The following is a 21,081-nucleotide window of genomic DNA, read 5'->3' as shown; positions in this document are numbered from 1 at the left end:
ACATTTGCATATGTTTGCTGCCTAAATGGATATTTCAACAAAAGAGCAGGAAATCAGCTCTGCAAATTGAATTTTTGTTAATTTGTTGGCTGGATTATGTGGCTGAACTAAGCCAGCAGAAAGGAAGCTGATGCAGAGTGGAACGCAGGTGAGCAGGGCTGCTGCTCCCTGCACCAGCAGCTGCTGGGATTCCCCAGGCTGGGAGTTTAGGAGCAGTGACAGAAATGCAGACACATTTCTCCTACATGGTGAGCACATTAACAGGAATATCCTGTTAACAGCTATATCCCATAATTACTGAGCATCAGTATCTTAATAGAATCAGAGCTGCAGCACAGTTCCCATGCAGTAAGACTTTTCCTTAAAGACCTTCAGGGGATCACCAGTATTCTGAGGAATGGGCACATTACCACCCAGAGCCACAGCACACTGACAGCACCTTTCTCCACAGGTGCCTGTGCTGGGGCAGGATTGGGCTGCTCCAGAGGTACCTGGGCTGCTGCAAAGATCTTCAGGTACAGACAACATGGAATGGCTTTGCCAACCGCATCCTGTTCTCGTCCTCATTCACCAGTTTGCAGAACAAACAGGAAATGGAACTTTCAACAAATTGTATGTTTAGGTTTCTCAAATGTGTGGTACTTTTACATTTACTGTTAAGTGAAATGAAACCTAATGAATTTTACACTGAGGGCCTGTCTTGAAATTGTCTCAAGGTTTAGATTTCAAAAGTACCAAATTTCATACCAATTACACATTGTACAAGTGTAGCTGCCTGCAGTATATGACAAAAATCAGCTTAAATATTGTTTGCTTTGGCATTTAGCCTTCTTGCAGTAGTAGCTTTAATTTAAGTCACTAAAGTCCTGTTTGAAATTAGAGTTGTGCATAACATTTTGCAAACCAGTATTACAATTCAAAATCATCAGGAAAAACTTGTTTTCAGATAAATCTTAGTGAATACTCCTAATACATCATAACAAGTGCTGTAGTGTACCTTTCTCATAGATGTCTTCTCCAAGAAGCACTATTTTTCATTCCACTGCTGAGAAAGTGAAACTCACTTTTCAGTGAGTACAGTTTTCAGAACTGCCATTTATAACACAGCAAACAGGGGACACAGCTGAAGCCTAAACACATAAATCCAGAAACTTCCTTTTGTATTTCCTACTTCACACAGTACATTTTAAAATAGAAATGAGCATGCTGTAGTCAGACATTCTCAGGAAGCTACCTAACTAGCAATCAAAAATTAATTCAGAAGGCAGAAATAATAAATAAAAAACCAAAAGAAAACAACAAAACCCCCAAACCACAAAAACCAAAACCAAACCAAACAAGCAAGAACAAAACCATCACAAACTTTGACAATCCCAAAGACTTTGAAAATGTTCTAAGTAAAAGACCAAGGTTATAGGAGCTTGACAGATAATTCAGTACAGAGAACATCTTTCAGCATCTTTATCCTAGACACAAACATCATCATTTCTGCCCCCCCAGTTCAAGACCTAACCTTTCTAATCCCAAAGCCAAAAAATAAAATTTAGTCTCATTGAAGGGTGAAATTTACTGAGTAAAACAGATGGGACAGCAACAAAATGACCTTTTCAAAGCAACTCTTTACAGTACTGAAATATGAGATTGATGGTCTGCATTTCTGCTCTCCAAGGTTAGCACTGCCAAGTTCATGATCAAGATGTTTTGGTCTGAATCACAGATTTTTCATTGTCATCGGCAGACTGAAGGGTTTTATTTATTCACTAATTTGGATGTTGCTAAGAAAAGCCAGCCAGAAAAGTGGAAATCTTGTAACTAGGGCCTGATCATATTTGGTTCTCCAACTGAGCTTCAGAAGTTTTCAATAAATCCAAAGCCAGGCTTCTCACTGTGAAAGCTTAAATAAATAAAGTTAAAGCCATACAGATCTCTGTAAATTATTTTTCAGAATTGTTTTTCTCTGCTGCCAGTTTATCTGCTCTTCTTGAATTTAGTCAGTGCCTAGAAAAGGTGGAAGGACTTCCATCTGCTACTCCTTCAAAGACAGCTATCCTGAAAGGAAGCATCAACCTGTCCTAGACATATGTTTCTCAATGTATTAGACCCGCTGTCTCTGCCAAGATACAATTAAACACTGTCTAATCTTTGAGAAGCCTGCAAGAAATAAGTTTTAAATCCCACATTTGAGAATGACCCACACTGAATTAAGTCAAGCTTCACCATGACTTGCAACAGACTAATCTGTTTACACCAAGGGAATTTCCTGACCCGAGGTTGCTGCAGTTAGCTTGCAGGACTTGATTCATTTGCACTTAAAGCAAGCCACAAGGGCTCTTAAGCTGCTTCTACAGCAGGGCATTATGGCGAGGCAAATTTGTACCACGGCACTTGCAGTCCCTCCTCTCTCCTTGACTGCCCAGGCACTTGGTCCTTCTCTCCACCTTTGCCTATGCTTATTCCACCCTGCAGTGAGCTTTTGGAAAGAGAAAGACCAGGGGAAAACTGACTTAAAACCAAACAAAACAACTAAATCAGGTGTTTTCTGCTTCTTTACACTGCTGAATCACTAGGGCCAGCAGTAGGTGGGAACACCAGCCAGGGCAGGATGGACATTCCCAGAGCAGGCAGAGCCAGGTCAGCTTAGGCTGTCCCTGAGCAGCTGCCAGATTCTCTTGCAGGGCAACAGCTCCAGCCTGCTCCTCCTGCACTGTCATTTTGAGATTTTAACTACTCCCAGAATCAGGGCAGAAAGGATCAGACACATAAACAAAAGGCCCTGTCCTGCTTGGATGGGCAGGTGGGTTATTTCTCCCAGAAGCCTCTCACTCCTGAGGTATTCCACCTGCACAGCACTGCTGTGGGCAGAGCCACACTGCAGCTGCTGGCTGGCACCTGAGCAGCACTGGGCAAGCAGGACATGCTTCTGTGGCCTGAAGGAGGGATGGAGATTATAGGCAAATAAAAGTATCCTAGTCAGAAGTCAAATCCAAAGCTGTCCTGTCAGGAAAAAGCAATGGTATGCCCAATGCAAGTCCCACCAGGTACTGAAAACCTCCCTGCCAGGATCCCAGCAAAGGACAGCACCAAGGCAGCAGTGCTACTCACATTCACACATGCCAGCATGACGTGCTGCCAGCTTTGTCTGGCCATTTTTTTTGTTTCCAAAACAACTAGGGCACAAAATATTTAATTGCTGCTATTATTCTTCATTGGATTGGAGCAGATTCCTTATTTTAGAAAAATATCTGCCACATTGTCTTTTATCACAGCATGAGAGAGGAGGCAGTTGTGGTACATTCTGTATAGTCTGGGTTTTTTTTATTTTTCCTCTTTGGGTCATGCATTAGCTATTCCTCTCTGCTTTGGCACATGTTACTAACCCTAGACCCATATGAAACACTTATCCTCAGGGAAAGACCACCATTAAAGAAAAGGTCAGGAAGGGAGGAAAGGCATCTGCATGAAGGCTTTTTTATTGAAATAAAACACTCAGTTAAAAAGGATGAAGCCTGTCTCCTGCAGAATTCAAATCTATCAGGTTAAAGGTTTGCAAGATGCAGAGTGGCTTTTGCATATTTTCTTCCAGACTTAGCACAGAAACAAAAGGAAAACAAAAAAAAGCAGAATGGGACAACTGATTGGACAGAATGGGACAACGGCTGATTCATTATTCTAAGCTCACAAATGACACCTGAAAAGACTCATATGAGTACAGTCAAGGTTGATGTAATCAAAGCTTCTCCTGCCCACATTCCAAAGCATTGGAGCTCAGTAATTGGGTTTCTCCGTTGTACAGATACAAGAGAAACAATTTTTTTTCAACAGATGACAAACACTGACAGTTTTATTTATTTATTTAACTTTCAAAGCAGAGTCATTTTTAATGGATCTATAATTCAAAAGCTCTTTAATTAATTTTCCTCAAGCTTCCTAGAAAGACAGATTTGGCTTTCTGCGTTGAAAAACAAGTCAGTCAAGTTCTAGGCAAAGAAGCCCGACCAAACCTTTCAAAGTCAAAGTTATAAATGAAACAAAAATGGGATGCTATTAGGAATAATGGTTGCAATTTCACCACATAAGCTACTTCCAGCATTACACAGTTTTTAAGTTGCTCTTATTTTTCCTTCCTGCCTTCAATCCATTTTTGTTTGCTATAATAATAGCATAAAATTCTTCCCTTATATTGCTTTTTGCCTCACCACATTATTGATTCTGCTTCCTGTGCTTTTTTTGATACTTTACTTTCTTCTGACTCTGTTAATTGAGTGCTCCATATCCAGGAGACAGCTACAGTGCCCACAAGCACAAGAACTGAAATCTGAGTGGAAGCAGCAGTGGAACTTCAGGAAAATGTCCCTGAAGAGCGGGCAGGCTGACACTTTGTTCCTTCTGGACAGCAGTTTCACATCAAGCAGAAATCTCTAGGGATCCATTTACTTATTTATTTTGGACAACAACTCTGGTCCTTAAATATCTATTGAACTCAGCGCTTCATAGAGAAAATGCCCTCCTCGTTTCCCCAGGGAATTAATCTCAAGTGTCTGGATAACAGTAACATTAAATAACCTACCTATGCCTTAGTACCAGGACACACAGGCTCTCCAGTCTGCATTTTTAACAAAATCACAATTCCAGTGCACAGTGCTCCAGCAGAGCTTGCCTTCCTCCACTGCACCACAGCACTTCTCATGTCCCAGATGAGCCGAGGCATGCGCAAACACTGCTCTCCCCCTGCTGCTTCTGCCAGAGATTATTCTCCTCAGAGAATAAACAACAGCAGAATGAAATGTATGTCCTTAACCTAGTGCATTGATTAGGTGAGCTAAGCCACTGATGGAGATGTATTTGCACTTAAATCCTGACTGAAAGGGAGGGAGCTGAGGCATCACTGTACAAGAGAGTGGTCTCCGCCGTGGGACTAGGGCAGAAAACTGGAAGGAGAGACCACAAGAATTGTCAGCCTGCCAAGAATTCCTCTAAGCACAAGCCAGTTAGAGAGAAATGCTGGGACATCCAGGAGCTGGAGACATCACCCAGAGAGGTGCAAGAACATGGATCCAAACGGATCCATTTCTGATGCAAGTACTGGATTGTGCTTTTTTCCACAGTTCAGTACAGGCACTTCATCAAGGACCGCTATACTTCCAAGCCACTGAACCTTCTTCAAACACCCTTTTTCTCTAGTATACTGTCTGGGGTTTTTTACCAGGCTTAAATTCAATAATTGTTGCAAGAAAAGTTGAAAGATTTCATACTGAATGTATAGGTGACTAAAGCAGACAAACAGCTGATATATCCAAAACTGGAGTAGTGCAAAGATTTACACATCATCCATTAGACTTCAGTAAACTGATTCTTCTCTCACAATTCATACCATAACCAGAATTCAAAGAATGTGAACAAACAAGTTTCCAAGATATTAGCAAGCACTTAGGTCTTAACTTATCTCTAAAATCTACAAAAGTGTCTGTACAAGTCATTTAAGAAGGGACCAGATGTTCTCAAAAGACAAAAACATAGATCATACTGTTAAGGTCCATCAATAATTGCAGCATATAACTTATGAACAAATTAATTCACAATGCTACATATCAAGGAGTTTTCTTTAAAAAAAAAAGAAAAATGAGTGATACAAGCACTGGTATGGTGTGGTCTGTATGATTAAATTCTGTACACTGTCAACAAATAAAATGAAGAATTAAAACAAAAGTGAACTTTTTATTGTATCTGACTAAATAATACACCAACACTTCAGAATTACTGCAATGAGCACTGCCTGCAAATTTCATGCTTTGAGTGAAATTTAATTAACTTGAACTAGTAAAAATCCCACAGGGTTATATTATTTGTAAGTGAGAAAATAGGAGTCATGTCTGCGTGATTAGAGATGGGAATTTGGCTAGCCTTGTTTAATTATGGTTCCCCTTGAAAGACACATAAATATTTATGTGAATTTGTGCACTGACATTTGTTGCTGGACTTAAGCAAAGTCACTACAGATAACTTCTAAATGCACCTTCTTCATAGACACGGCTTTTCCTCTATGCACATCCTGTTGCTATAACTTGGCTTGTTTTCCTGACAAGCTAACCTGTAGGGATAGGCAGGAAAGGGAAGGAAAGCAGTGTTCATTCCTAGGTGATTTATGAACCTATGCATCCTTCCTTCTGCAGCAAAAAGTTGGCACACGCACACACAGAAAAAATGTATGTGTGACTGTGCTCTCACTGGAAGAAGCATCTGGGGGAAAAACAAATCCAACCCTGAATGCTGCCTGTCTTAAGTGCAACTCCTGAGAATGTCACTGCTCCTCTCATTTCCAACACTAGCCCATCCTGTTTTCAAGTGCTGCCAAATGCCAGGACACAGCTGAGGAACAGGGCAACTAAAACTCCGTAAGCCGACAGTCTCAGCACAATGAGCTTTATATGTACAACTTCTCTCTGATACTCTCTGCAAAAATTTTAGTCTCCTGGTAGGAAAAATTAGTAAGATTTAAAAAACCAAAGTCACCTGGACATGGCCTGCATGGATGGATGCACATGTGTTGCAGGAAGATTTTACTACTAGCCACCCTACACAACACAGAACATGAGCTTGGATCCATGTAGCAAGAAAAAGCCATTTAGCAGCTGTCTTACAGCAAGAGGGGAAAAAAACCCAACAAACCAGCAGAGGGAACAGACACTTCACAATTTATTCTTACAGTGAATAACATCACTTCAGCTGGGTCAAAGAGTTGCAAGTGAAAGGCAACTTTTTGGATTTAACGATCCATTTTAAACACTCCCTTAAAGTGTACTCATTAGTTGTGTGAGCAGCTGAGACAATGCAAAGGAATTTGGAAGAGGAAGAGAAAAGCCTCTCTCATTTCCTTTCAGTGGCAGCAAGCTTTCAGCTTTACGAATCTATTTGACATTGCTCAGAATAAAAAAAAAAAAAATTAAAAAATCCCTAGAAGTGTAATTACAGTTCTGAACAGTTACAAGTGGCATGACAGAAGGTAAGATTTTGCAGACTGAGCATACCCAGAGTGTTGGAGCTGCTCGGAACAATTGAAAAACACAGACACTTTAAATGGTAAAAATGCAAGCTGTGTTCTGAACCGGGGAAATTGCAAGTGTACTCTAATCTCATCTGATCGTCATCATCACAAGTGTAACAACTGCAGTGTTCTATCTTAATTGTGTTCACAATTGACCAGTCATACAAAAAGAATCTCAAATAAAATTAATTCCTTAGGCTTTTTGTCACATTGTCAACACACAATAGTTTCAGCAACTGAAATAGAAAAAATTGATTAAAATTATATTTGCTGCAATATCTGCATCAAGAAAACATGCTCTAACTTTCCAAGGAGCTTTAGAAAGAGCCTACTTTTATTCTCCTTTGGCATACTTGGAGACTTTGTATAAATTAATTTCAAGTGGGGTGTCTTCAATGCTTCGCTTTTTCAAGGATTCAGGACAACATGTTAGCAATGCTTCAAGGGCACCTCTGCTCCAGAAGACAGTGTGTAGGGGTTAAAATAAGGATGAGGGTCCACCTCTGCCCTAATGGCAGACATTGTGTCCCTCGAAGGGCCTATACCCACTATGACCATCAGAAAAGGCAAGGAAATTCAGCAGAAGTACTGAGGAAAAACAGACAAACAGACCATTATGAGTTGTGATTTGACTAAAGTGAGGGAAGCAATGTAGAACAGGAAGATTTATACTTATGAGGAGAGTACTGTAATTCCAATAACCTTTTCCACTCTTGCATAAATTGAGCCCCCAGGCACTTGATAAAAGGCATGCACAGCACTTTTTTTGAGCAGCTGGAGAGCTCCTACTGCATACTATTTTTTTTTTAAGAGTTCTCCCACAAAGCTATTGAAAATTGTAGCTGTGCTGTTTCCAGAAAATCACATCCTGGCTCGATGATAGAACAGCCCATGGTGGCTCTATAAACAAAGTGGTTCCGTATCATTTAACAATTAATGGTCACTTTAAGGCGAGCCAGTTAAAATGTTTCCTTCAGTGGATCCCTCTGTGATCACTCCTACCAGATCTGCCTCAAGTGACTCAGACAAAGGCAGGCTGGTTACATAAACAGAAGGTAGGTGGCTTAACAACCTTGATCTTATCACAGACCTGTCAGTGGAGAGAACTGCACGTTACTGCAGAGCTAACTCACATGTCAATGCACTGGAAAGGAATCAGATGTTTTCCACATCCTACAATTTGGGAATGCTTTGCAGGGTTATTTATTGAGCCAGTTCAGGTTACACAGAACAGCTTCAGAGCCTGCTGTTTCCAGTGCTTCACCTGCCTTGCCAAGGCCATGCTTGCTACTGAAGAGTCATGAGAAGAAAATGGAGAATGAAATCAATTATAAACGTGGAATGCTTCAGGATTTCAGGGCCTATATGCTTTTGAAAAATAAAGGAGGAAAAAAACCCCACATAAATCTCACTCTATTAACACCTGACTGGAAGCAAAATTATTTTAAAAATCTGACATCACTGCAGCTTAACACTCAGAGCTGTTCCATTTTGGCACTTGCTCATTCTTCAGTCAGGGGCAAACTTTCTAGCACTCTGCTTTAGCTTTCCAGGACACACATTTAAAAAAAAAATCTTAGGAAGCCACATTTAGCCTTTCAGATCATTGCCTGTGTAATTTGCAGGAGTAACAGGTTAGAATGACCTAGCGATAAATGAGAAAGATGCATCACAGCTGGACATCCTCACTGGTCTGAAAGCTTTTGCCAAGCTTCCACAGGCTTTTGAAACACAACCTATGATTTTCAACAGTGTTTCTACCTTTTTTCTCCCAACAGTGAAAGAGAAGAAACATGCCCACTCATTCCGCTACTATGCATTGGAGGGACACCCCTGCTTCCTTGCTCCAAGCTTAGATGTCGTCTTCTTTCTAGCAAAGCTATTTCCAGAGCTTATTTACCAGTTCATTCAAGTCTAGACTTTCTAATTTTGCAGCATAATCTGTAGCTCAGTCACCCATGAAACTGCTGAACAGCCTGCAATTGTGTGCAAATCCACACTGGGGCTTGTACTGCCTGAGCTCAGGTACAGTCATTAGTGACAGCATACAGCTCTTTAATGGGAAGCTCTTTAAACCTGCCAGGAGCATTTGCCTGAAAAATATCTCTTCACTTCCTCTCCTTCCCCTTAAATAGTTTAATTAATACCAAAGTCCTAGCTTTGGCTCCAGAAAGTGACAAAAGCAGGGATCCTGACCGTGAAACAGATACGGCATGGGACATGAACAGCTGGAAGGGAACGCTATTTTTCCTTTGTTCATTTAATGGCCCTGCCCAGTGTGAGCCTCCAGTCCCACTCTATTCCCCAGGCTCAGGCAGCACCAGAGACACTGTGCCCAGCAGATCTCCCAAAGGAAGCAGAGGACAAGACCAGAGGGCACAATCCACTGACACTGGCACCCTTGGTGGTCTCCGGAGGGAAGGTGGATGGCTTGCCTGGCAGAGGGCTCAGGTAGATGCTGGCACCAGCCTGTCTTGGGCAGCAGCATGTGAGAGGAGAGGGGGTGAAGGGGGAACTCCTGCCCTCAGCCATGAGAGCTCTGGTGTCAGCTGATGGCAAGGAGCCCTAAGGAAGGGAGCTGTGCTGAGCCAGCCAAAGCATCTGCCCTTCCCCACAAGCACCCAGGAAAGGGCTGCTCTGTGCTCAGGGCCAACGCAATGACCCAGTGAGAGGAAAGTAACCCAGATGCAACACCCTCCCCACCCTCAAAGTAATCAGATTTGCTCTCTCCCATGACTTCCACATTTGCTGAGTGTACTAGGACCCACGTGAGTTGCAACAGCAAGCAGAGCTATCTGCAGTAAGACTGGCATGCCTGGCTGCTGCTGCAAATCCACAGATACCAGCAGAGGCATTACTCAGGCACCCGTGACCCTGCTCAGGGCTCCCACCCCTCTTCCTCTTCCTCTCAGCCTGTCCAAAGGACAATTCTTCTCAGGACCATCTGAGGGCTTTCCCCCCAACAGGGTAAAGTCAAACCTCCTGTCCTTTGGCTGGGCAGCAGGCTGTGGCACCATGCATCCATCCATCTGAGCTAACAGGGGCAGAATGCCCATCCTTCCTCTCTGGATTTACACACAGCAGCAAATACCAAACAGAAGGCACCCTGAGAAAAAAACAGCTTTTCCCCTGCCTTCTCTTACCCTGTTTTCCTGCAGTCCCCAGTCTATACTCTCTTCTATGTTTAGCTGCTGGGCAGGCCATACATGCCCTTCCAGCCACTGTGGCCACAGCACTCCTTTTCATCCCTTCACCATTACTCTCTCCAGGATATTTTGCCAATGGTCCCAGCACTCTCCTCCAGCAAGAGGTGGCCCATTACTGCAGAAATCTGCTAAGCAAGGATGTTAGGGGACCCACCCATAGCATACCAAGCAGGCAGCATCAGCTCTGTGCATCACATTGCTGCTGAGTATGGCATATTGGGAGACACTGTGCCCTCCTGGGAAGAGCTTCCTGAGCTCCCTCATGAAACAGACAAAAACAACATTCTTGTTGGTCCCTGACCATACAAGATGTATGCTAACTGCTGAGAAGCACAGGAACCCATGAAGATTTGTAGGAAAACCTTTCTAGGCAGGAAAACTCTTCTGGAAGACAGTAAATGCTCTTCCTGTTCCACATCAGCATGAAAGAAAAGCCTTTCAAAGCTGCATGTGTTTGCTCAGTGGAATAGGATCTGCTGCATTTCATTCTCCTGGATGATGCAAGGACCCACAGCAGCCAGGAGGGGAAAGTCCTGGGCTCATTGCTCCTCTGCTTCCCCCTCTCACAGCAAGCATCATCACCTGCACAAAGCCTGTCTCTTCCTGCAGTTTCACTAAAAATTTCACCTGAAACACCTCTTCCAACAAAACTACGGCAGCTGCAGGTAAAATTTCAGCTTAACAAATCAACATCCCAAGGTGGTTCCTTCAGATAAGCCCTGAGCAGCTCCAGGCAAGAAGAGGCTGTACTTGCAGGCCACAAGAAGTGAGCTCAGCACAGCACTGAGGAAAGCCCACAGAGGAGCACAGCAGCTCCATGCTGTCCCTCCATGGAAGGCAGGGCTCATCCCTGGCACACTCTGCGCCATGGATAACAGCACTAGGCTATGAAGAAGTGTGTGGTTTGGATGGTGAAGGCAACTCAGTCTTGGCAGTTCTATGTTTTAAAGACAGCACTTTGGTGCTCTTCTCACTCCCAAAGCATCCTGAACTGTTATTTACAATTTCCCCCAGGCAGGCCATAAATCCAAGCACAACTAGCAAGCTCAACACAGTGTAAAAGGATCCCAGAGGCAGACTAATTACCATTGCAGGCTATGCAAGCCTATGCAGTTTTCTTCTGCACAGTAGCTTTGGAAATTTTGGCTAATGGCTGCCACTAACAGGTCAAACTTTCCACTTTCTATTGTTCTGTTCAGGGCAGCCAGCTGGGAGTTCAGGGGCAACAAATCTCCAGGGGAAGAAATCAAGGCCATTAAGGGAAAGGGAAGAGAAGCTATGAATCATAAGAGTACTTCACACACTTTTCTGATACCAGCAGGAAAGATAGTAGTAAGTAAAGACTGAGAGGAAGCCTAACAGATTATATGACAACTAAAATCAAAATCACCACCAAACAGAAAACCCTACAACTCCCATTCTCTTGAGACTTTAGGGGTTACTTCTCTCCAAGTTCTCTATACCAAGGTGACAACTTCTTTTTTGTTTAAATTATTTAATACAGTAAAAACTCACTCCCCTCCTCTCTTGAGACAGAAGGTCAGAAGATTTATCAGAGGCACAGGTGCTGCATCTTTCGCATTTTCTCACCTCCACAGAAGTGTGCTGATGTTCAGCCTGCAGCTAATTTCACACAGATCTCTCCTAACACCTACTAGCTCTGTTTAGGCATTGTCTATCCAGACAGCAGTGGTTATAGCAAACACCTGAATTTTAGAGGGGGTGAGGATAAAAGAGCAGACTCAAATCATTGCTCTGGACCAAGGAGTGCATGAAGCAACCAGAATATGCCATTTTCTGAATGAAAGCCTGGGCTGATAAGCTATTGTTTGTCTAAAGCAACACATACACTCTTTCACTCCAATCATAAAAACGTCCAGAATCAAACTTCTACTTAGTTGGCATTTCCCCATGAAAATCATCAGTTGCAATCTCTTAAAAGTTAGAAAAACTCCTCATCAAGTAAGAAAAGCTAACATGCTGCAACTGAGCTGTGAAAAATCCTGACAAGCCGATTATCCAGCTGAACATCACACTGGTAATCACTGAAGCCCATGGGAACCACACAGGTTAAATTACTTCCCAATAAAAGTGTAATGTCTTCAGTGGTAGTTTCATTTTTTGGTGTACTATTCTCACTATTGATTATATGAACAAACACAAGAGAATTTAAAAAATCATGTATCTTGGGTACCATATCAGGTATAACAATGAAGTGCAATACAGAGCAAACTCTTGTCTGTTGCACTCAGGCCTCTTTCCCCATGGCACAGACCAAAAATAAAATAAAAACTGTGGAACTTAACACCACAAAATGCTCTGTGCAAAGTAAGGATACTGTGCTAAATCTTGATGGGTTAAATACCATCCACAATAGGAAGTAAATAAAATTTTATGAAGATCTGTACAGCAACTTCCAGGATATAATTAGATAATACTTTTCCAGAGCCATAATAAGGAGGAGAAAATTTTGTGTTTTCTTTGGTTGGTGTGGTGCTACCTGTTAATTACAAACAGCCAAGGAAGCAGAAGATGCTCTCTGGAACATATCCAAGGGACACAGATAGGCTGGTGGCATCGTGGATGCACTCTCCAAAGGCAAGGCCTCCAGAGGGGGTTTTCAAATGTTCTGGCCACAAGTTTACTAGTCACTCCAGATGGGAGCATGTGGGTATTTCTTACAAGCTTTCCCTCAAGTTTCTCTCAGAGATTGCTTTCCTCCTCATGAAACAGACAAAAACAGCAACAACAGCATCCAAACAAGAACCCAAAATTACCCAGCCAAAAATAAAAAGAGTTGATAAAAGGATTTCAGAGTCTTCTAACATTTTTGCTGTAACTTTGCAATCCTGAGGCAGGGACACAGGATATTTCTGCAAGTAATAGAGGAAGTTCTGAAAAAGTGCCAGAGTACAAACTGCTAGAGGCAGCCAAAGTGGTCAGTCTCCCACTGAGCTCAATACTGCAGGGTGAAATCTACTCCCATTATACATTATGGCTATGGCCCAGGTAACTTCTAGGTTTAAAAAACAACAGACAAACCCAAACCACCTTATAACTTCTAAAATGAACTCTGAGACAGCTTCACAGGCAGCTTTGTAGCAACCTAAAGAGACAGCTGCAAAAATCCTCCTTAGAAAAATTTGAGCTACAGCTTTTGCAATCAATATGATTCTGGTTTGATCTCTTTGAACAAAAGCAGGAAGCCAGAGAACAGCAAACCTCATACTTGATAAAACCCCATTTGTATGGGCGATGAAGGAATACTCACGCAGCGCGTACAGGGAAAGGACTATTCCAGCCAGGCAAAATCCCTCGAAAAACCTGAGTGTGCTGAACATGGTCACATTCACTGAGAGTGCCACAGTCAGTCCAAATATCAAAATGAATATGACAGAGAAGAGCAGTACAGGCCGTCGACCAACCCTAAAAGTAAGGAAGTATGGAGAAACAGTGTTAAAAGCCAGGATGGACACAATGCTGGATCATTAAAACTGGGAAAGAGGGGAACAAGTCAGGCAATCCCTTCCAAATATTACTACCCATTTTTAACCTTTGTTCCATTCTTCTCCTTTTTCTTACTAAATCCCAGATTTCTCTGCCAGCTTTGCATTGACAAGTCCATCTCAGAAAGGATTAAGCAGAGACAGCACATTGTATTGGTGCTTGATTTAACCAGCCTTTTCAAAACAACAAAGATAACAAGAACCATCTAGGAACTACTGTAAGGCCATAAATAAGTCCTTTGGAGATGAAAATCAACTTCTCAGAGTTTTCTGTAGTAGCACAGAAGGATATATGGTATTATATACTACATGGCATTATATATTTTTAGCTGCAGCGATTTCCTCTTCCCAAGAGACATGTGCTTTTCAGTCTCATCTACAAGGGCAGGCAGCTCAGAAAACTACTTTTCTTGATCTCATTTGTTGAGGACAAGCCTAACAAACATGGACTGAACACAAAACAGGGCTCAGGTCACTCCACTGAGCCTCAGAGAGGCTCACAGGAAAATTGTGACCTCCAAGTCCTTCCACTTTGTATCCTCATAGCCGTTGGAGAGACCCAAAAAACCAGCCTAACTGGAGGATAGGGTGAGGAATAAACAACTTCAAAAACCATTAGAGGTAACAGGGGCAGAGGACTTGCAGCCCTCTTTGCAGCTGCAACCTGTAGTTGCATGTATTGGCACAGTGCTGACGAGGAGGAAGAGTTATGCTACCGCTGGATGTGGAGGCAGCCACTGCAGAATTTGGCTCTTTCATGTCCAAGGAACATGACATTTTTACCATCTCTTTTTCATATGTTTAGTGTTTATAATTCCCTTTTCTCTCCCCTCTTTCTATGCAAGGAGAATGATATGAAGCATCAGAGCACATGGCTATTTTTAAGCAAGAATTGGATCATTATGTGGAGATTTCCAAAATTTTTCAACTTGTCAACTCCCACAAGTTTTCCAGTGGAACTGAGGATCCCTTTTAGTCAGCTCCATATGCCATTTTCACAAAGAATACATGAACTTGCTTTTCGTAGGCAGCTTTCACAGACCCATTCAAAGCAGACTGTCAGCTGCAAGCCAGCCATCAGGTTGAATGTCAGCACAATAAAGAGCATTTAAATCTCACAACTTAGTCCAGTTTCACATGCTGTAGCATTTCTATTCAATTATTTCAGCAGATTGTCACCAGCAGTTATAAAATACATTATGCATTCACAATTAGAACTTTGGATTTTGCAGTACTTAAAATAAAAATAAGGAGTGAAGGGCTGAAAAAGAGACATCATTATAATTTTTTGCATTTTGGGAACTGGAAGAGTGGACCAGTCATCAGTCAGGCTTTTCCAAAGTCACACCGAAGAAAATGTTGTCATGACTCCTTGCATGAAAACAGGTTTATTATTATTTTTAGCTATAGTATCACCTGTGAGGCCCCTCAAAGATTTAACTTGTTGGCATTAGTCATTCAAAGCTTTTAAAACAGAACCAACATGCAAGCTGAAGAAAGCAAGGTCTAAACAGGCTGCTCTCCATCAGGGTACAAGCACAGCCCACTGGAAGATGAGCTGCAGTGGGGCTGAGGGTGGGAGCACAGCATCACTGACTCTGTGACTCTGTGATGCACAACACACTGGGGACTCGCTGGACATGGGGAGTGGCTGCTGCCTGTGCTTCAGATTTTGTATTTATGGAACACAGCCCTTGGGCAGGGAGGGGAAATACCTCATGTAAAACCTTGAATATGGAAAAAAAAACCCCTATGAACTTTGTATTATCAGCTATCTGCACAGACTTTTGCAGCCCCATTTTTGTTATGCCAAGCTGTAATTCATACCAATTAGTATTTGTGGAAGTGTTCTGCAGATGAAAGACATTATGCAAACACTCAGAATTAGGAACTTAATTCTCATCACAAGCCTGACCTGCCATTCCCTGATGTTGATTGAAAAGGACCTCATGCTTGGCATACTTCAATTCTCTTCTTCCCCTCCTCCCACCCCTTGTGCTCAAGGTTACCCAACATTAGGACACAGAATTTCTTCTACCATTATACAAGTGACACAAACGAATGGTTGCTGCTAATGAAAAAAATCAGAAAATCCAAGAGCCTCCTGACCATAAAAACCAACTGAGGCCAGAAAATCCCTCTGGTAAGAGGCATTTCCTCACAAGCACAAAACTAGTCATCTTCTTCACTAAGGCAAGCAGCACACTTCTCAAAAAACTGAAGCTTCAGGGCAGCTATCAGCCATATATTTGGTGATCCAGCAGTGTTTTGACAGGATGGTGTCTCAGAGCATAAAAAAGCACCTTTTATATGCAGACAGAATTATCTGTCTAACAGTACATGGAAATGCTTGTGAGAAATTAAACCATACACAATTTCCCTGGAAAAACAGCCCCAGGATGCTATCTGCTGCCATCCAAACTGTTCCAGAGAGAGATTACTGTATCATGGAAGTCTCCGCCTACAGCGCACGCGGCTATCTAGATCAAATGCTAAATGCTGCCTGCACAGGTAAATAACCAGGGATACAAGCAACCCCAAGCTTTTGAAGAATCTGCAGCCCCCACACGGTATGATAAGCAAATACATCAAAAAGATATTCCTGATGTCAGAGTTGCCCTGCAGGGGAAGAGTGAATGGGCTGAGGAGAAGAGCTGCTCTTCCCATACTCCTATGCATGTACCTTGCCACCCTAAGATAACCAAGCTTTGCTCTCACTGCTGGTCAAGTTGCCCTTCCCATGCCATTCTTTGCAGGCTCTCTCTTGCTTTTGGGACTGGAACTACTCAAAGGCTCCAAAAACCATCAGAGAAGGTGCAAAGCAGGGGCACTACAGGGCAATGAGCAGTACAGATTTACTGTCTGTCTTGGTGCTACATGAACACCGTGCCCACCTGCTCCAGGAGGAAACTTTCCACACAAACCTCAACGGGCTCTGTCCAGAGCAGGCACAATTGCCAGCAGCACTCTGCCTGTGGAGCAAGTAACTTATTCAGGAATTGGACACAGCTGGTCTTCCCACAGCTGAGGATGTTTGCAGACCTTCCTCCTATAGATTTTCCACACAGAGCTGTCCCAGTGTGCACACCTACTGTGTTTTGAGCACGGAGCACTCAGTTTACTTAGCAAATTGCTTTAATACACTCTATGCTTTGGTCTCATTCAGCTTTAAAAGCTTCTTTCAAAGAGGAAAAGCAGAGCCCCTAATGGCACAAAAACCCCAAAACATCTTCTAATTATCTGAACTGGAGAGTGGTATATAAGTGAAATGAAAACAGATTTTGAATTTTTATAACACTTTTTATGCATTACTCTGTTTAATCTCCCTGGTTCTTGCTTGGGAATGACATCTTTTTTCCTTACTTTTCTTTTTCTATCAGGTATAATCTGTACAACCCCACACCTTAGCAGAAATTCAAGCTATGATTAAATAGCAAAGTAAATTCCATTTAGATCTTCTTTTACCAGCTCCAAATGCTACTGCTAAACAGCAAAAAACCTACTGAGCACAGGAGTTCTGCTGTGTCAGGGGCATCAGCTGGCACTGTGGACTAAACAGAGTATGAGGACCAGCTTTGGTGGCAGCAAACCATGTCCATTCTAGTCATCCACAAAAGGGTCACCGTTCCCTCCTGCCACCAAGTTACTCTTTTTCTCCTTTGCACCACAGCTGGAAACCAATTCTCCTAAATTCACTAGACATTTCTAGATATTTGAAAATCAGGGTAATTTTATGCTGCATTAGCTCAGCTAAGCAGCTTGCAGAGGGGTCCAACAAGCTCATGTGGCAGCACAAAGTACACACTGGGGACAGAAACGGATGGAAGAACAGGATGCTCCTTTTGGTGGCACAGAGCTATTAAATCTGCTTACTGCAGCTCTCTCTCCAACTTAGTGCCTTAGGCAACAAGTTGTTCACTTATTTGTGGCTTATTTGTCAATTATAGTAGCACTTTCCTAACTTGGTAATAAGTCTGCTTTCTCTTCACTGATTCCATTTTAGGAAAGCCAAGCAAGATCCCTCATTCATTTCCCCTCTATACTTTCTATGGGTTCTTGGAGCCCCATTTTAATTTTTAATCAAATTCAACTGTATTTCATGGTATTTTAATCAAATTCAACTGTATTTCATGCATGTTCCCTACTTCACTGAAAAGTCATGATTTGTCTCTTGCCCAAAAATTTTCAGTGACTATTCAGGAATTAAGATGCAATTTTGCTAGGAATGCTTGATCCAAATTACTGCAGTGCTGCAGGGGGCCTTTTCTCTCCCAACTGGCTGGCGAGTTGTTGAGGTTTTATAAGATTTCCCTAACAGGCAACTCTTCTTCTTTTCCTGTTTTAATGAATGGCAAAAGAGTTAACTTGGGGCCATTAAAAGCACCAACACTGGCAACGCTGCTGGAAGGCACTGAAGTGACTGGGACAGCACTGTAGAGCTATTGTTTGAGATGCTTCAAGTTTCCACTGAAATCACTTGAGTCATCCATGTAATTTTTCCTCCCATCTTCAGCAGTACAAGACCACCTTTTCAAATTAAAGCTGAATCCTCAGCAACACTGGGGTATCCAATAATGTTTTAACTTCCTCAATTAAAGGAATTATGATTTAATCTTTTAAAGCTTAATACCCCAATACTAGCAGCACATAAGTCAGTGTTAAATCCTTAACACTACATCACACTGTTTGCCTAACAAGAACTCTAGAAAAAGAACAATTGAAAGGTTTGCAAAAAATGGCCTTCAACTCACCAAAAGCTACTGTGTAAGCACAGGATTGACATTAGTCATGTATTCAGTGAAATCAATGTAGCTTCCAATTTCTTTTGGTCCTCTTTCCTCGTTAAGAAAACAGAACCCAACCCTAAACTAAAGGCTTTACTTGTATAATTAGAAAACACTTAATTCTAGACTAGCTTTACAGCTGCAATAAATTGTGTTGGTGGGAAACAAGTAAGCCAAACATCAAATAGTTTGTGCTACTTAGCTTGATTTAAATTACTCAGGAACAATTAACACACTTTTACACTGTTTGTCCATCATGATTCTTTCAGAGCCTTAAAAACCATTATGCAAAGGTTCCTAATGAATATCAAGTAGAAAGCACTCAATATTTAATACTGTTATTTATTTATAGTTGCATTGCATTAAAAGATTTTTCACTTACCAGTCGGCTATACATCCTGTTATCAAGTGGCCAAAGATTAATCCTACAAGCAGGGAGAACTTAGCAATGTGGACTTTCCAGGCAGAATCACAAACAAGATCCCACTGGAAGAAAAAAAAAAAAAAAAGAGATTGATAAATTGAAATAAATTAATACCTCAGATGTATTTAAACATACTAATACAGTGTAGAGTTCTTTCCAAAGGTCAATCCTAGCACAAGTGCAAGGAAATGGCAGAGGAAAGCTTTCCCCTTCGAGTCTACCCCCAGACCCCAAGGAGCAATGCAGAGACTCATTTGCCTCAGTGAATTTTACCGATCCTTAATTATAAGATGACAATATCCAACACTTAAGGGTCCCCCTCTCCAGGCCACAGGAGGTTAGCCTAAGGAGAAATCTCCATAAGGTGCTGGCAGTACCTGTACTGGTGCTGCTGGAGCATCTCACCATCCCAGCCCCAGACATTTATTACCTGAGCCCCACGAAGCCCACCAGCACCAAACCTGACAATTTAAGAGCAAATGCTCCAATTAATCTCCTCAGGGCTGCTTGGAATGTGGGGAAAAGCAGCTCCTTTGCCACAGACCCCTAATGGCCATTTGCTCCAGGCTCTCAGTGTCACAATGCTTTCGCTTTCAGAAAAGCATCTTGATTTCCCTAGGTGGTGGAAGGGAGATGAAGACTGAATAAAGGCACAGCTTGTCAAGACAAGTCCTGGCATGGAGCCTGACAGAGCAGCTGGAAGTCCCAGTACAACTTCTTGGGACAGCAGCCCCACAGTGACTTTTCACAGCTCAGAGACCAGACAGGTTGTGAACTGCCACAATAAAGCTATGCTAATACTGAAATTAACCCTTCTGTCCAAAGAAAGGGGGAATGGACCATTTCAGGCAACCTGTCACTAGGGCACTGCCTCATCCCCATGAGAAAGATAGGACAACAAGGTTTCTAGTGAGGCTCCCCTAAACTCTTCTGAGGCAGAGGAAACCAGAAGAACCAGACTGCATTCCTGGCTTTAGCCCAACATCCTCATTGCCCTCAGACATGTAATGTAATCTTTCTTATGTGTAAAGTGTGGATAGTTACTCTTATACCCTTGAATAAATGTAAGAGGATATGTTTGCCTGTGGTTTGTGAAGTGTTCAAATATTGATGGTAATGGCAGCCACACACTTTTCATGACAAATAAGTACAGCTAACTTTGGAGTCAGATACTCCAGAATTGAAACTTTGCAGAATAAATGGCTGTTTGTGTGTAATGTAATAGTAGCGGCCCTTCTCACACCAGTAACTGAGGTTTCATAGACAAAAACACAAAGTAAAACTATGCAATTTATTTTTAAAAGTCAGATGCAACTTCAAAAAAAACTCCCCTCAAAAGAGTTCAATTAGGTGCACTGCACTCTTAAGCATTTCCATGATGCACAGCCTTTCCACAAACAAGGCAAGACTCAGCCCTCTGTCCAACACCACAGATGTCCTTGCTACAATATACACCTCTCCAAGAGGTATAGCAATTTTGTGGCTGAAAGGAATGTGCCAGCACTCAGGCTCAGACTTTTTGTTTAAATTAAATGTACTTTGAGTTCCCCACTCATGATTTGTAGAAGTTGGGACATATATGTCTCATCTTCCACCCTACAGACTGGAGGCACTAAAGAACCATAAGCAAGTAGTATGAGGAAGGATTTTTTCTACCAGATAGCTATGAATAATTTGCAGTAAAGAACTCAGCAAGGCACTGTGGATTGCTCTCCAAAAATGTTGACTTTTCAGAAGCAAGTAGAGGAAATGCAATTACTAATACTAGCAATTCTAGAACCAATCTCCAGCTAGCAAACAAAAATATCTGCCCAGAAAAGCTACAAACAAAACAAAATTCAGAAGATACATCTGAGACAGAGGCAGGTTTTAAAATTCTCCAGATTCATTTTCACAATCCAGAAGGTATATATGCTGCTTAAAATTGATAAATCAATTTTTTGGTAGATAAAAAATTAAGTTTATTAAAAAGAGAACAGATTAAAAAATTCAATCAGTCGTTTTTATATTAATTGATGTCAGAGGAACAGTAGTGTCCTCCAAGTGCAAAAAGAAAAGGGAGATGTCCTGGTGCCTTTCCATTTTCACAGCTTGCTGCTGCTAGCCAGTGCTAGCAGGC

General features: G+C 42.1%; 1 protein-coding gene across 3 annotated transcripts in view; it reads right to left on the bottom strand.

Moving 5' to 3' along the window:
• SLC22A23 (solute carrier family 22 member 23) overlaps window positions 1-21,081 on the bottom strand; it is a 109,658-nt gene that overhangs the window by 72,581 nt on the left and 15,996 nt on the right. For all 3 annotated transcript variants that reach the window (XM_036405862.1, XM_036405851.2, XM_036405855.2), the window contains exons 2-3: window positions 18,921-19,024; window positions 13,520-13,674 (exon numbers count right to left, since the gene is read on the bottom strand). In XM_036405862.1, the coding sequence (XP_036261755.1) occupies window positions 13,520-13,674; window positions 18,921-19,024 (259 nt within the window). The remainder of the gene's footprint in view (window positions 1-13,519; window positions 13,675-18,920; window positions 19,025-21,081) is intronic.

The sequence above is a fragment of the Molothrus ater genome, chromosome 1, assembly GCF_012460135.2.
Source record: "Molothrus ater isolate BHLD 08-10-18 breed brown headed cowbird chromosome 1, BPBGC_Mater_1.1, whole genome shotgun sequence".
Classification (NCBI taxonomy): Eukaryota; Metazoa; Chordata; class Aves; order Passeriformes; family Icteridae; genus Molothrus; species Molothrus ater.
This window is presented reverse-complemented; position numbering and strand designations above follow the sequence as displayed.